Genomic DNA, 14,625 nt, shown 5'->3' with positions numbered 1-14,625 from the left:
ATTATATACCTATAGTATAGTAGATCTCTCAAACCATGTAAGATGAAGTACTTATGATAAGTAAAATATAGGTATTCAGTTAATCATTCTCTCACTAAATTGCACATCAGTGTGTGGTGTCGATCAAGTTATGGTACATTGCGTAAGCGTAAATTTATAATCAATAAGCTGTGATTACGCTTTACCTTCCAAGATAAGTTCACATCATCATTAGTCTTTCTTCGATATGAATACTAAGCGCATGCTTTGTCGATAGACACCCAATTTCATTCATGGCATGTCTATAATTGCATCTACATGGGTGTCAATTGAAGCCAAACACCTAACTTGCTTCAACATACCGGCATTTCAAGGGCCACAGCGATCACGACTGGTACTTAATTACATTGAATCAACTAATTACTATTGAATTTTTTTTTTATTTTTATGATATTTGAAAATTTGCTATAGTTTTCTATAGATTACCCATCTTGTTGATAAGGAGAGTCACAAGCCTTTCCATTTCAGTTGGTACATGCCTGTTAGAGAAGTAAACTCTTAAGAAATTAGTATTAAAATGATACCAAATTCTTGATCTATCAATGAGTTTTATTCTAAAAACAAACTAATTCAAATGAAACAAATACCAGTCTAGTTACATTTGAATCTCAATTATAAGGTACTTAGGAGTGTGAGCATCTAATAGTACCCTTGAAATCAGGAGAATGAATTCGGAACATGACTATTAGATACCCTATTCTAGTTTATGAAAGAAGAAAATGAAGTTGAAGCATGTTTGATGAACATGATAATTTACCTTAGGCTCTAGGTTTACTGTATAAGAACTACCAACGATATTAATTCATCGAATTATATGTTCTTTAACATAGTGGTAAAGATCTACAGACAACATACCCTCGGATTTAGTTATCATAAATGTTAAAAAATCAATTATGCGATATAGCATTGTTATTCCATGTATTTCATAATATAGAGGAAGGTACCACCTTGCTAAGTTGGTTAAACTCTACTAGTATTGGTGTCACGGCTTGGGTTCAAAACCAGCCTTCACCTACTAGTTATATTGATCACTATCTCGCAGTCCTAGCAAACAAAAAAAAATATAAAATAAATAGAGGAAGACTTCATGATAAGATACTATGAAAACTATTTCAATTGTGAGGAAGGCCGGGATCTAACTTAGGATCCAGATTAGTGCTTTAAATCTAATTTTGCAAGTGTTTTTAATTTTGCAACCTATAAATGTTTTAGTTGCAAGATAGGTAGCAAAAGTTTTGCCTCAGGGGCATGAGTTCTAGATATCTTATATTTACAGAAATTTAATATGTTTCCCCCATTATGAATCATAATTACATAGATGTAATATTCTAGAGTCTAGAAAATAAAGTTATATGTATAGAGTTTTGCAAATTAAAGATTTTTCTGGAGTTACATTCTAGTGCTCTTCACTGTGGTGCAATGGTTTTTTTTTTTTCTTCATTTTTTTTTTAATTCAAAGAGTTTCAGGAGAGAGAGAGAGAGAGACAGAAGAAAAAAAGAAGCATATGTAAACAAGCTTGCCCTATGGAAAGATGCTGAGATGGAAAAAAAAAGTAATTAGTCCTTTCAGCTCTCCATCTCAGATGCCATGTTAAGAGGACAGTATCTGGAGGATTTATGGAGTGTAGCTCCAGAAAACTCATCCCATAGATTTTAGGTCTAAAATCTTTAGTTTTTTATCAGAAGGACAGTATCTTGGAGTTCATTATATTCACTTTTCTAAATATGGTAGTGAAATAATATAACAACAGTTTTTACTCTTTTTTTTTTTATAATTAATCTAAATCCTACAAAAGGAATGGGACAGTTTTTAGAAAGTATTAAATTTGAGGACTACATGATATTTTCAGGCCAAATTTATACACATGGACTCAAGTGGAATGAAAAGATGACTTCTATATTTTTCATCCATTGCATTCCAGTTCTTCTGGTGTAAACTACAAGTTGCCTGAAAGTATATTAGTTAAATAGGATAATTCAATGCCTTGAGGAAATTGACTAGGTAATTAACCATGTTTTCAGGGAGGGAAATAAAACCCTAGATGCATTGGCCTCTTTTTTGGTGAATTCGATGCTTTATGGGACTTTCCAAAGTTTGTCTTCAATGATGAGGAGAGCCCATTATGTTCTTTCTTGGGGGAGAGAATGGGCATCCCTATTTTAGCTTTTGGTATGCCACTGAAATCTGTATCTTCCCTTATACTTGGCCCCCCCAAAAAATAAAAGTACTACCAATAAAATTCGATGTAAGATGGATGTCATGCCATGGTTTCAAAATTAGTACTACTGAAAATAAAATTCATAGTTATTCATTTGATTTTCAACATATAAGTGTAACATATGCAATGTATAAACCTTCAACGCCAAATAATTAAACAAACATCCTCATTATGGCTCTTTTTCGTTTCATTCACTGATATTTGTAATATGTAATCTATATATAGCATGTGTGGTAAATGCTATGAACTAGTTATTGATCAGTTCGGGTAACCAGAATGAAGGTTTTGAATATGATATTCAAAACAAACTAAATTCTGGAGGGGTATCATTAGCATGGTAGGCTGCTGTGGGATAATACGCAATCCTATGTAAACCTTATCAAAAAGCCCCATGAGGTTTACAATTTTTATACATTTTCATACACAAAATAGAATCTGACCAAAATATTCAGTTAATTACCATGTCACCAGATTTTTTTTTTCCAACTTCTCCATGAAAAATTTAACTTGTAGGCTGTAGCAAAATATACCTCAAAGTGGATCTTAAACTGTCAAAGTTCAAGTCTAGAATATTTGAAATTTCATTTGTGTGTGTGTTCTGTGTGAAGAGTTGAACCTAGAACTCTTCTAAAAAAGGGGGTACTTGAACATCTTTCCTCAAGTGGTTACTTCTTTTCTATACTAGCATGAAGTCTTCTTCATTTGTTCATACAGAAAGACTTTCTTGACTATGTTCTTATCATTGCATATATGAGACTTCCAATGGTGTTCATATATACCCTTTTGAACTTGCTTGTTTCTTGTCAATTTCATTCTTGAGATACCATGAGTTGCATCCGATCCCCTTTGACAACATGTATATGTCTCTTCTAGTGCACAATGTTCCATTTTGTATTTTTAAATCTTTCTTAAGGTGCCCATTTAGCTAAGTTGGTAAGGCTTGTTAGTATTGCCATGACTAGGTTCAAGACCCGCTTTCACTCACCAATTACCGACCATTAATCCGCTTGCCTATATAAAAAAAAGGGACTTTTCTGAAAAATTATTTGCTCACAGACTTTTTTCTCACTGTGCTCACAGGATCCGGGACTGACCAATCACGTTAGCCCACGTGTATTGATGTGTCCCCAAATTTTCGAAACTACCCTCGTTAGGCTGCACGTGACACGGACTGGAGAGCCTGTGAGTGCAGTGAGAAAAAAGTCTTGAGCTAAAAATTTCTTGACTTCTCCAACCTCAACAACTCACGGTTGAGGCTCTCCAACTCCATCAAACAGACGGTTTGGATAAGAAGAAAAACATAAATTTCTTAGAGCCTGAGCCCTGAGTAAGTTATTCTGGAATTATTTTAATTAATAAATTTAATGCAAGTCACATAAAATAGAATAACATCCACATAGATGTTATCAATCTAGACAAATTAGATCAATCCAAAACCAAATTACATTGCTTGCTATAATACAAAAATCAAATGAGGTCAAACAGAGTCCAAACGAGATATGATGACTTTTGACTTCCACGTATTCCTTTCTGTGAAACACGATTCCTTCCTCAATCTCCGCATAGATTTGTTATATATAATTTATAGTTGGCACTTGGCAGTTTCTTAGGAAAGACATTATTTTTTTTTTTTTTTTGTGGTTTCAACTTTCAACCTATATAAGACCCCAAGACATGAAAGCCATGGACTATAGGGAAATAATATTCAAACAAAAGTCATGGTGTTGTCATCTCGTTTCTTTTTTTTTTATTCTTTTTTTCTCCATGGGCTTCCAATGATCTACTTGGCAACATCATTAGAAGGTCCATCGTCTAATTCCAATAAAGAAAACAAAAGATTAAAAAAAACAAGTGGTGTTCACTCTTTTTTTTCCATTTCATTCTCAATTGACATGACAGATCTTGTTTTCTCTAGGGTTTTCTAGGAGCTTTCACAAGACAAGTAAAGAAGACAATAGGAGACTGGACCCACCATTCACTTGCATATATATATCCTTTTCATGGCATGGGTATCTTTTAAATGCTTGTTTAGTCCATCCAAAATGTGAATTTGAAACTGATCTCAGTTTTATATTGCAGTTCCAAGTTTATTTGCATCCTTCAAGAAAACTCTAAAATATTATGATGCACTTAAGTCTTGTTTGGGTTTATGGATGAAGGACTGTCTATCTACAAGGAATGCACGGCCATGTGGCACTCAAAAAATATAATCAGTTGCCACGATGTAGAATACAAAAGTTTAAGAACTCTAAAAAATTAAACAAGGATAAATAATAAGTAACTCAAAATAATTTTATTAATTGTTGGTAAGCACATTTAAATTTGGAAATTCAATGCCCATCCATTTTCCTGGCCTTTGATCAGACAAAACAAAATTGTTTTTGTTTTGAGCTAATGTGGCAGATTGGCATCATTTGTCCCAAGGCGACAGTCCATATCACCTAAATGAGGATCTCAGTCCAGGGTGGAAATTCAATTCCCATCCATTTTCCTGGCCTTTGATCAGACAAAACAAAATTGTTTTTGTTTTGAGCTAATGTGGCAGATTGGCATCATTTGTCCCAAGGCGACAGTCCATATCACCTAAATGAGGATCTCAGTCCAGGGTCCATATAGTCCTTCGGTCTATACATATGGGAATGTTGTACAAGTTGAACAATTATTAACCATTTATATACACATACATAAGTCAGGATATTATGAGACTCCAAATTGGACACACTCATGGAGCTCAGATAGAGATGAATCTCTAGATGATAATTTTTAGCAAGCTAACTTAAACTCCACCATTGACGTGGTTAGAAATGTTGAGAGTTGTCCACTGAAATTGTTTACAGAAACCTAGAGCACCGTCACATGGATATCACTCTCAAAATGACGTATAGAAAATCAATACATGAAGTAGCTGGCGTGAACTATCTATGGCATGCATTTCATTTGAAAAACCTAATACTATTGGAGCATCATTTTTTTTCTTTTCTCTCTCTTTCTCCATGTAGCCTAACAATTAATAATAACAATAAAGCCTTATCCCAAAGATTGGGGTCGGCTAAATGAATCTTGATCCTTCATTCCATTTTCTCCAAAGTCAAGTCTTCTATTAATTAATTAGTGTGAGTTCATATCCACTTTCGTTATCTATATTCATGTTTTTTCTTTCTAATTAAATATTGGACCCATCAAATCAGTAATACTGTAAATAAACTTAAATTTGTCAACCGACAATATTGCTTTGTGATCAAGATTAGGCTTCGTTTCAGTTCTAAAGTTGAATTATTTCAGAAATGTAGTTATCTGTAGGTATACTCAATTGCTGTGAGACTTACATTAAAGAAGGGAAACAGCTCATTCTACAAACAAAGTCTTGGATTTACAATATCTCAATGTGAAACCAGAACGCCTACCACTAATGTTTGTGAGATAACTTTAACTAGAATTGATTGGTTTCAATAGGATCCTTAATTCAAGAGAACACTCCACATGCACCGCCAAACATGTTCAACCCACCCTTAAAAAAAAAACTGCTTTTTGATCTTAACTAGTCCATTATCCTTAATGGATATACCAAAGCATCTTATCAGTATCGGGGTCCAAGTTGACTTGAATGAGTTGGAATGGACTCGGAGGGCACCTGTTGAGTTGGCTACTATGAACTGGGCAAAAAGCAACTCAACTCAAACCAATTTTTTGAGAAAACTCAAATTATTGGCCAAGTCAACCAACCTGTTTTCTTTGTTTAGAAAGAGAGGCTCAAACTAGACTCAATGGGTATCAAAGTGATCCAAAATTCAACTATTAAAACCATTATCAAGAACTTGAAATACATAATTATTGAGTTTAGTCTCACATCAGACACTTATTGCATTGTTTCTCTCTTTATAAGTTCTTAGGCCCACCCATTGCCAATTGATTTTGAGTTGGACCCCCAAATTTATCATGATATTAGAGCGGGCCTCTCTCCTTCACGTCACTCAATTCATATCTTCACGTACCACATGTACGGGGGTGTGTTGAATTTAGTCCCACATCAGACACTCATTGTCTCGTCTCTCTCCTTATGAGTTTCTGGGCCTCTCACCCATTGTCAATTGATTTTGAGTTGGACCCAAATTTATCAATAATATGGTAAGTAGGTGATTTTGCAGAATATCCTTTTCTTTGGGAACCTACTAATGTAGCAATGTATGAAGGGGTGTGGATGTGAAGGAAAAGGGGTTGACTCAGGCTAAGAAGAAAAGTAGGATAGAGGATGACAGGTATAAGATTAAAATGCGCCACTATGCGCACACACACACACACACAAAATAAAAATAAAAAAGCGCACAAAAGCATTTGAATCAAAACGAGCCATGCTAAGGGTCCCCCAGGGTCCCCCATAGCATTTCCAGCAGAACCAAGAGACCACAAACACCTCAACATGAGCTCATCATTGTATCCAAGAAATTTGCTCAACAGCAAACACCAACATCGCACAAAATCCACCTCACAAACCCCCCACAAGAATACTTCAATTTTCCTCTTATCTCTCACATTAGAAAAAAAAAAACAGTTTAGATTTGAGAGAGCATTTATTTATTTATTTGGGTTTAATTAATCTCTATAAAAAAAAATAAAAAAAAAGGTGGATGAATTTAAATATTGTTTGATGATGGGTTATTGCTGAAGGAGTGTTATTGAATTTGCTTAGATGGGGAATTGCTGGTGTGGATGGAAATTATCAATTTACAGAGTATCGTCAAATGAAAAGTCAGGTATGGTTTTGTGCCATTTTGTTTTTGTTGGTTTATTTGAAATTTGTGTAAGTGGGTATTCTTTGTTATGAGATTATATAGATGGGTTTATGTTTTTATGCATTTTCAGATTCAAATGAAGTAGAAATTGATGTGAGTTTTGTTCTAGGGAATGAACTCTGTTTCTCTTTCTTTGCTTTTCTGGTCAGAACCAGTTTTTTCTAGTCCTTTGATGCTTACTTCATCAAACTGAGTTACAAAAATGTGGATAGTTCGGTACTTGGGTTTTTTTGTTTCTATACGTCAAAATAAGTTGTAAAGGTGGTTTCAAAGAAAACATTTTGATGTATCATTTGATTTCTTTTTGCGTTTATATCTTTAGGCTTCTCGGGATCTCTGAAAGATCAAAGCCCGTCGGAGAAAGAATGGAAGGAGATTAGTAAATTGCCTTCGAATCCCGAAGAAGTTGAAGACTTACGACGGGACTCGGCTGCAAATCCATTGATTGTGTTCAGTTATAGCGAGCTGAAGATAATTACTGGGAATTTCAGGCAAGACTATGTATTGGGTGGAGGTGGATTCGGAAGTGTTTATAAAGGATTTATATCGAAAGATTTAAGGGAAGGACTTGAACCTCTTCAAGTAGCTGTTAAGGTTCATGATGGGGATAACAGTTATCAAGGCCACAGAGAATGGCTGGTATTGTGTTCTTCTTCGTTTTAGTTTAGACTGATTTCTGTTAGTTTTACTGAGAATTGGGTGAATATGTAGGCTGAGGTTATATTTCTGGGACAACTTTCTCATCCAAATCTGGTGAAATTGGTTGGATACTGCTGTGAAGACGAACATCGTGTGCTGATATACGAGTATATGGCTCGGGGTAGCGTGGAAAACAATCTTTTTTCAAGTAATTCTCTTCGTCTTTCTACTCCTTTTATTGTTGCTAGTGACGCCTATGCTCAAGATTTGAATCCTAGTTCCCTTTCCCTCTCGAATAGGACTTTCCAAGAGCACCTTTGGGGAAAAAAATTAAACTTTTTTGTGTGTGGCAAAAGTGACTTAAACAGGCCATAAAGTTAGTTGATTATGTAACCTCCCTGTTGTTGCTAAGTGGGTTCATAGCCTTTTGATTTATAAAGCTAGCAATTCCAAAGACAGATTGATCTAAATCCAAAATCAGATCCATTTTGGGCATACTTGAAATACGAATATCACTCTTTTATGAGTTCTTAGACTACTTGGGAGAGATCCAAATTTGTTTCTGATGCATTATTTCCTCATATAAGTTATTTAATTCTTCCCGACTAGAGCTGGGATGGTATAATATTGTGTCTTAGAGAATTTCTCATGTTAGCGCGAATTGTCTTATTGTTGTGAAGTTTTTGCAGCAGTCTTGCTTCCTCTTCCTTGGTCTATTAGAATGAAGATTGCATTTGGTGCTGCAAAGGGCCTTGCATTTCTCCATGATGCAGAGAAACCAGTCATCTACCGCGATTTCAAAACATCTAATATCCTGCTCGACCAGGTTAACTATTTATAAACCCTCAAATGGTTTTAACAAATAATGTCATCCATCATAGCTGATCCAGAACGGTGTTCTGTTCTTATAGTAACATACAGTGTCTACGTGGCACGTTTTGGTTGGAGATTAAATACATTGTTGCATGTAATGTAGAAAACGGCTTGGTTAGGAGTCCAATGCGTTTTAAACTCCAACCAAAAACGTGCCAAGTAGACATCGGGACACCCTAATTGAAACTCTTTGGATTTGTATTTCCCTAAATAGTCCATTTGGCGAATGGGTTCTCCTAAATTTCTTCCTTTTTTCCATGCTTTAATGCAGGGGATGAATTTTATGCATGCACATTCATCATTTCCATGCCTTCTACTAATCATTTTGTTTGCTTTTCCTGTGTTACTTATAACTAGGACTATAACGTAAAACTTTCTGACTTTGGCCTCGCGAAAGACGGACCTGTGGGCGACAAATCTCATGTTTCTACTCGCATTATGGGAACATATGGGTATGCAGCCCCTGAATACATAATGACAGGTAAGTTAGTTACATTTGGAACGAAAAACCTGTCACATTTCCTTGTAATTCTTGTTCATGTAAAGTTTTCTCTCAAAAATTCAAACTTTTCAAAGATTACAGAGTGAAAATGTTTGATTTTCTCATATTTGTACCAAAGTATTAGTAGAAAATCAGCCAATTGGCCTAATGCATATCCACTTGTAGTACAATAATTTCTTCACCTTTATGCAGGCCATCTAACTCCTAGGAGTGATGTATACAGCTTCGGTGTTGTTCTTGTTGAATTACTCACAGGACGAAAATCGTTAGACAAATCCCGTCCAGCCCGAGAACAAGTCCTAGCCGATTGGGCCCTTCCTTTACTTAAGGAGAAGAAGAAAGTACTTAACATTGTAGACCCAAGATTGGAAGGAAATTATCCAATCAAAGGTGCTCATAAGGCAGCCATGCTTGCTTATCATTGTATAAACCGTGATCCAAAGGCGAGACCTCTAATGAGAGACATTGTTGACTCTTTAGAGCCTCTTCAGATTGCTATGGAAGTTCCAAGTATGGGTCTAAGTTCAACTTTGAACAATTGAATCCATGGTATATAGTCTCAAAGAAATGAAGATACTAGCTCAAGTGTTTGGAGATGATGCCCATTTTGCTTTACAAGAGAGTTGATCGATTGAGGTAATATTCATTCTACTTTTTCTGAGCTTTTACTCCAGTTTGAATGGAGAGATAGAGGGAGAGTTCTAGTTCTAGCACCTATTGTTGATTTTCTTTTTGCCAAAACATATTTATGATACTAACTTGTAAATGTATTATTGTGGGAGTGGGATTAAATTTATACCTAGTTATTAATTTTACAGTACTTGTGGGAATGAACATGAGATGCTCGTGTTTTTTTTAAGTAATGACATTGCTTATTCTTTTTACGAGTAATACAAGATTTATCGGAAGGGTGAATAAATAGGTTAAATATGTTACTTTTGTATCTCATCATTGTTTGTTGTAAAAAGAGTCGTGATTTTCCAATTCCCCCTCTACTCTCCTGACGTGGCATGTGCATAGAACCATAGATTTTGTTCCTCGGGATGCACAACAGCACATATTTATGGGGATGTGCATTTGTGTATCCCAAGGAGCACATGCCACGTCAGGAGAGTAGAGAAGGAGTAGGAGTCAGTCTATCATTATTCTTGTAAAAATTCATGTATTACTTTTGTTTCATATCCTAAGAGACTCACTCACTCAAAAAACACAAGTGATTTAAGAGTATATACCACTTGCTCCGAGTGGTTTGGTTCCTAAGAACATAACGACCGTAGAAGTGTGAATTGCTCTCTCTTGTATGTGCATGCATGTAAATGAGTTAGAGTAAGTCCTCGAGACACATTGGGGTACTGGCACATAAGTTATAATGAGGGAATTAATTAGAGTGCCACACACGGACTACGCCATGACAGACTCGGTTCGTGACACATAGTTCACAAAAGTCCTCTATAACCCATTTTTCCTATAGCTTAGCTATTATAAACAATGGAGAGTGTGCCATGTTATTTTACATCTGATCATTTAAATTTAGGAGGTCGGTGGTACATTTTTAAACCCTTGATCTGATTAATAAAAGTTCCTTTTTGATATTTTTTTTCAAATCTGATCTAAATCATAAGTACAAGAGGACAGGTGTTTTGAGGGTTGTAGAACAAGAGCTACAAATAGGGCTGTCAATGGATCAAATTTTGGCCCGATCCGGCCCAGTCCGCTATGGACGGGATTTGGGCTTAAGCCGTTTAATTATAGAGCCAAGTTTGGATTTTGAATATAAGCCCGGCCTGATATATTATATTAAAATTCAGTATAATAATGATTCCCTTAATTTCCTAGTGTCTTTGAAAAGGGTTTGGCCCGGCCCGGCCCGGCCCGTAAATGACTTGAATGTTGGTGGAAGTCGACCGTGCTTGGACTAAAGTTTTATTTTTGATATTATGCGTTTGCACATACCAATTTCTAATTATTATAATGAGAGGAAGTGTACGACATCAAATTTTAGATACCAAAAATGCCTCTATCTTTACATTTAAACTTAATATAATAAAATCATTTAAGTCAAAAAAGTCAATAAAATTTTCGCCCACAACCATAGAATCACATTATTGGTTAGTTTTCAAAAATTAAAAAAAATATTTTTTTTTTACTATGTAATACTCACAAATCCGTTTATTAATATTTTAATTATAGATAAATCCTTTAGATACATGTGCGTTTTAGGCATGCTAACTTCAAGTCCCGAATTAATTGAAAGAGAAACCTTTTTTTTCACTAGCGTAGTAAGATTTTCAGTCTTTCTAAGGTTGTTTTGCTCAAATGGATTACCACGTCAACAATCCAACACTACAGCCCTCTAATTTTCTTAAAAATCTTTAGATTAAAAATAAATAAAATTTCTTTTGATCTTGATCCAAGATTTTGAATATGGATTGTTACTGAATTTCCATATAACCCTCAAACTTAAAAATAAAATTCAATAACGAACAATAACTTTTTTGAGAAATTTTTTTTTTTAGATGCCACAAGGTGAGCCCAAGCACCCGTAGTGAGGGTGAATCTCTTACTAATTTTGTAAGGCTTAGGTGTACTCTAATCGAAATAAATCTTTGTGGAATCGTCGCTGAATCCAAATGCGTCGAGATTCCGTACGGTGTTCTATAGATACGAATGGTATCTACGTGGCACAATTTGATTAAAAAATAAATGCACTAGACTACAGCTTGGTTAGGAGCCCGAGGTGTATCAAACTCCAACTCAAGTGTACCACGTATACACTTATCCTATTTGGAACAAAAAGACAAAATGACTTAAGTGAGATGTAAGCTGTATCCAACAATAAAGGTCGTGGTCGTGGATGTACTTTGATGGGAGCGCTTCGAAAAATTCAATATAGCCGACTTGTTGCGCGAGTTACTCCCTGAACCAACCAACCATAAATAAATAAATAAATAAATAATATTGTTAAAATCAGATTGGACACACGTCATGCATCAAAGGGTTGATGCAGCCGTCTTTGAATTTGGATTTACTTCCTTCAAAAGTTGGAGGTCGAAAATGAGTAGAAGTGGTACAGACTCGCTATTGGATTTTTTTATTTTTTTATTTTTCTTTTCGGGAGTCTTATCGTACCGGTCAACAAAGGGATAATGTAAATCAAATCACGCTTTCTTCTTAGGAGTATTTTTTAATTTTATTATTATTATATAAAATTATAATTAAATTTCTTGGTATATTTATATTTCTCATTTTTTATGAAATAATATAATATGTAAATGTGAATTTTTTCTTTATAGTGAAATCGGTATGATCTGAAGACATATCTCAATCTTAAGAAAATCACGTAAAATTATGTATTTTTATACCTAATTTATGTTTTGTTTTGATTTTTTTTTTTTTTTTTTTTTTATTATTCCTCTTTTTTTCAACATTTTAAAATTTTGAGAAGTGATTTTTTATAAATATATCTATTTTAATATTTGATTTTTTTTTTTCATATTCTAAAGATTTTTTATTTTGTTCCACAATTCTGAGTAACATGACCTCATCTTTCCACGTTAGTCGCATACATTTATTACACTCCAAAACAAATCACAAATAATTTCAAAATCATTATTTTATGCCATGTGGCATTTTTGTGACTCATTAATGTATAGATATGTGATTCATCCCTAGGTGAATCTACACACAAAATATCGGATTGATTGATGATGTGCATCTATTGTGTAGACACGTGATTTCGTCATTACGATGACCACATCTACTAAGGTTAGGAGTCGCCACCATTCATATTGTAAGTGGGTGTGAATGGTCACCCGATGTGCATTTTTTAAAAAAGTGACATTTTTGACGTTTAGTGACTCTCGGTGGATAAGAACTAATCGAACCTTGAGATTCGGGGTAAGCGGCTCGGTTGGAGAAAAGGGAAGGTGTTGGGTACCCTTTTCTCCCTACTAAATAGTAGTAACCTCAACTCAACTCAGTCATTTGATTTAAGAAAATGCGAAAAATAAAGTGCCACGTGTGTGCATTTGTACCCTAAATAGGGATTTACTTTTGGCTTGATTATAGGATCATCCCATTAAAGGGGATGATCCTTATAAACCTATGCCTTGAGGACCATTCATCCCAAAACTAAAATTAAAGAGAAGGAGGGGGATAATAGAAGAGGGAGGAGGAGAGGGTAGAGAAGAAGAGAGAGGGGGTGGTATACTTTGAACCCACCTTGATGCTTCGATATTTTCTTTTCTTTTTTTTTTCCTTCTTCTTCTTTGAATCTTCTTGAGTTCTTCTTGAGTTCTTAGTGATTTAGGAAAATGTAACTTTTTGTATGATTGAAGGAGTAGAGAAGAGATGATGAGAGGGATGAGTGGAGTATAATAAATTTTTTTTGTGAGACTTGGGGGAGAAAATTGGTAGTATTTTTTTAGTAAGAGTGGGAGGGGAGAATTTTTGTAGTGAAAAGTTGGGGGAATTTTTGAGAAGAGGATGAGGGTATTTATAGATGTTGAGGAGTTATTTTAGGGATATAATGGGGTAAAATGAAAAGAAGTAGTATAATGGTGTGGGGTTTAAGAGAAATGTGGGGGTAAATTAGAGATGATTGAAAAGCATTTGTGTAAGAAAGGTAAATGAGTTGTTTTACAACCCAAATGGGTTGGATTTTTCAACCCATTTGGATTAAGTATTAGATGGAATAAAATAAATGAGAGTGGTTGAGAGGATGGGATTGTGTAAGAGAGTAATTAATTGGTGAAGTGAGTTGAGGAGATGGGATTTTAATTAAAAGAAGGGTTGTGTAAGAAGGTGGTTAATGATATTTTGGGAGGGTGTGGGAGATGATGCCATGTGTCAAAATGGGTGGAGATGAAGGGTTGAGATGGATTGATGGGAGAGGTTGAGTGTTTGACTTGAGAGGATGGGTGTAGGTTTAAGTTGTAGGTGTGGTTTTGTAGAGAATGATGAGAGTAAATTAAAGGGAGGTATAGGTTAGGGGTGTGGGTATATGTGTTTGATTTGAGAGAAAAGGTGATGGGTTGATGTGTGGGTAGATAAGGTTTAAAGAAAATTAATGGGGTAGGTAGTTGGGTGAGGGAGGTGAGATGGTGTGATGACATGTGTTATCTTTTGATGATAAAAGAGTGATTGGTTGATGTGGGTTGTGGTTTATGGGTTAGGGTTGTGGTTTGGATAATGATTTGGATATGGTTAATGATTTGTGGGCTTTGTAGTGTTGGGCTTAGGTTTTAGAAATGGTTTTGGATTTTAGGGATTGGTTAATGGTTATTTTGAAATGGATTTTGAGGGTATAAGTTGGTTTTAGATTTTAGGTGGTGTGAGATTAGGTTTAAGTTAGGGCTAAGATGAGGAAGATAAATTTTGAAGAATTGAGGGTTTATGAGCCTTAGGTGGGCTTAGGTTTTTTTCGAATTCGGAGATGGAGCGGTGAAGGGATAGGTGTGGTAGGCGTCCCAAGTCTCATTTTTTAATTTTATTTATTTTTTTGTGATTTTTGAAATCATTGGTTTGATCAAAGATGCCACGTGTTGGTAAATCGGCCTTTTAA

The 14,625-nt window shown here is 35.1% G+C and overlaps 1 protein-coding gene across 2 annotated transcripts; it reads left to right on the top strand.

Moving 5' to 3' along the window:
- The first annotated feature begins 6,601 nt into the window (after nt 1-6,601).
- LOC147385331 (putative serine/threonine-protein kinase PBL16) lies at nt 6,602-9,882 on the top strand. 2 transcript variants are annotated; one of them, XM_086423059.1, is made up of 6 exons: nt 6,602-7,009; nt 7,371-7,687; nt 7,760-7,895; nt 8,368-8,513; nt 8,918-9,041; nt 9,255-9,882. In XM_086423059.1, the coding sequence occupies exons 1-6, from the start codon at nt 6,946-6,948 to the stop codon at nt 9,602-9,604; spliced, it is 1,137 nt and encodes a 378-aa protein (XP_086279185.1). In that variant the 5' UTR covers nt 6,602-6,945; the 3' UTR covers nt 9,605-9,882. The 2 variants fall into 2 exon arrangements, with proteins under 2 accessions (XP_086279185.1, XP_086279186.1); XM_086423060.1 differs by having other exon boundaries at nt 6,603-7,009; nt 8,377-8,513.
- The last annotated feature ends 4,743 nt before the right edge of the window (nt 9,883-14,625 follow it).

The sequence above is a fragment of the Akebia trifoliata genome, chromosome 14 (assembly GCF_017979445.1).
Source record: "Akebia trifoliata isolate Shusen 1 chromosome 14, ASM1797944v1, whole genome shotgun sequence".
NCBI lineage: Eukaryota > Viridiplantae > Streptophyta > Magnoliopsida > Ranunculales > Lardizabalaceae > Akebia > Akebia trifoliata.
Note: the sequence above shows the minus strand (reverse complement) of the source record. Positions and strands in the feature narration are given on the sequence as shown.

Bases quoted from the DNA above. Each gene is read 5' to 3' on its own strand.
- LOC147385331 (XM_086423059.1), top strand. From the start codon at position 6,946: ATGGGGAATTGCTGGTGTGGATGGAAATTATCAATTTACAGAGTATCG. The intron at 7,010-7,370 runs GTATGGTTTTGT...TTATATCTTTAG, and splicing joins ATCGTCAAATGAAAAGTCAG to GCTTCTCGGGATCTCTGAAA. The intron at 7,688-7,759 runs GTATTGTGTTCT...GTGAATATGTAG, and splicing joins AAGGCCACAGAGAATGGCTG to GCTGAGGTTATATTTCTGGG.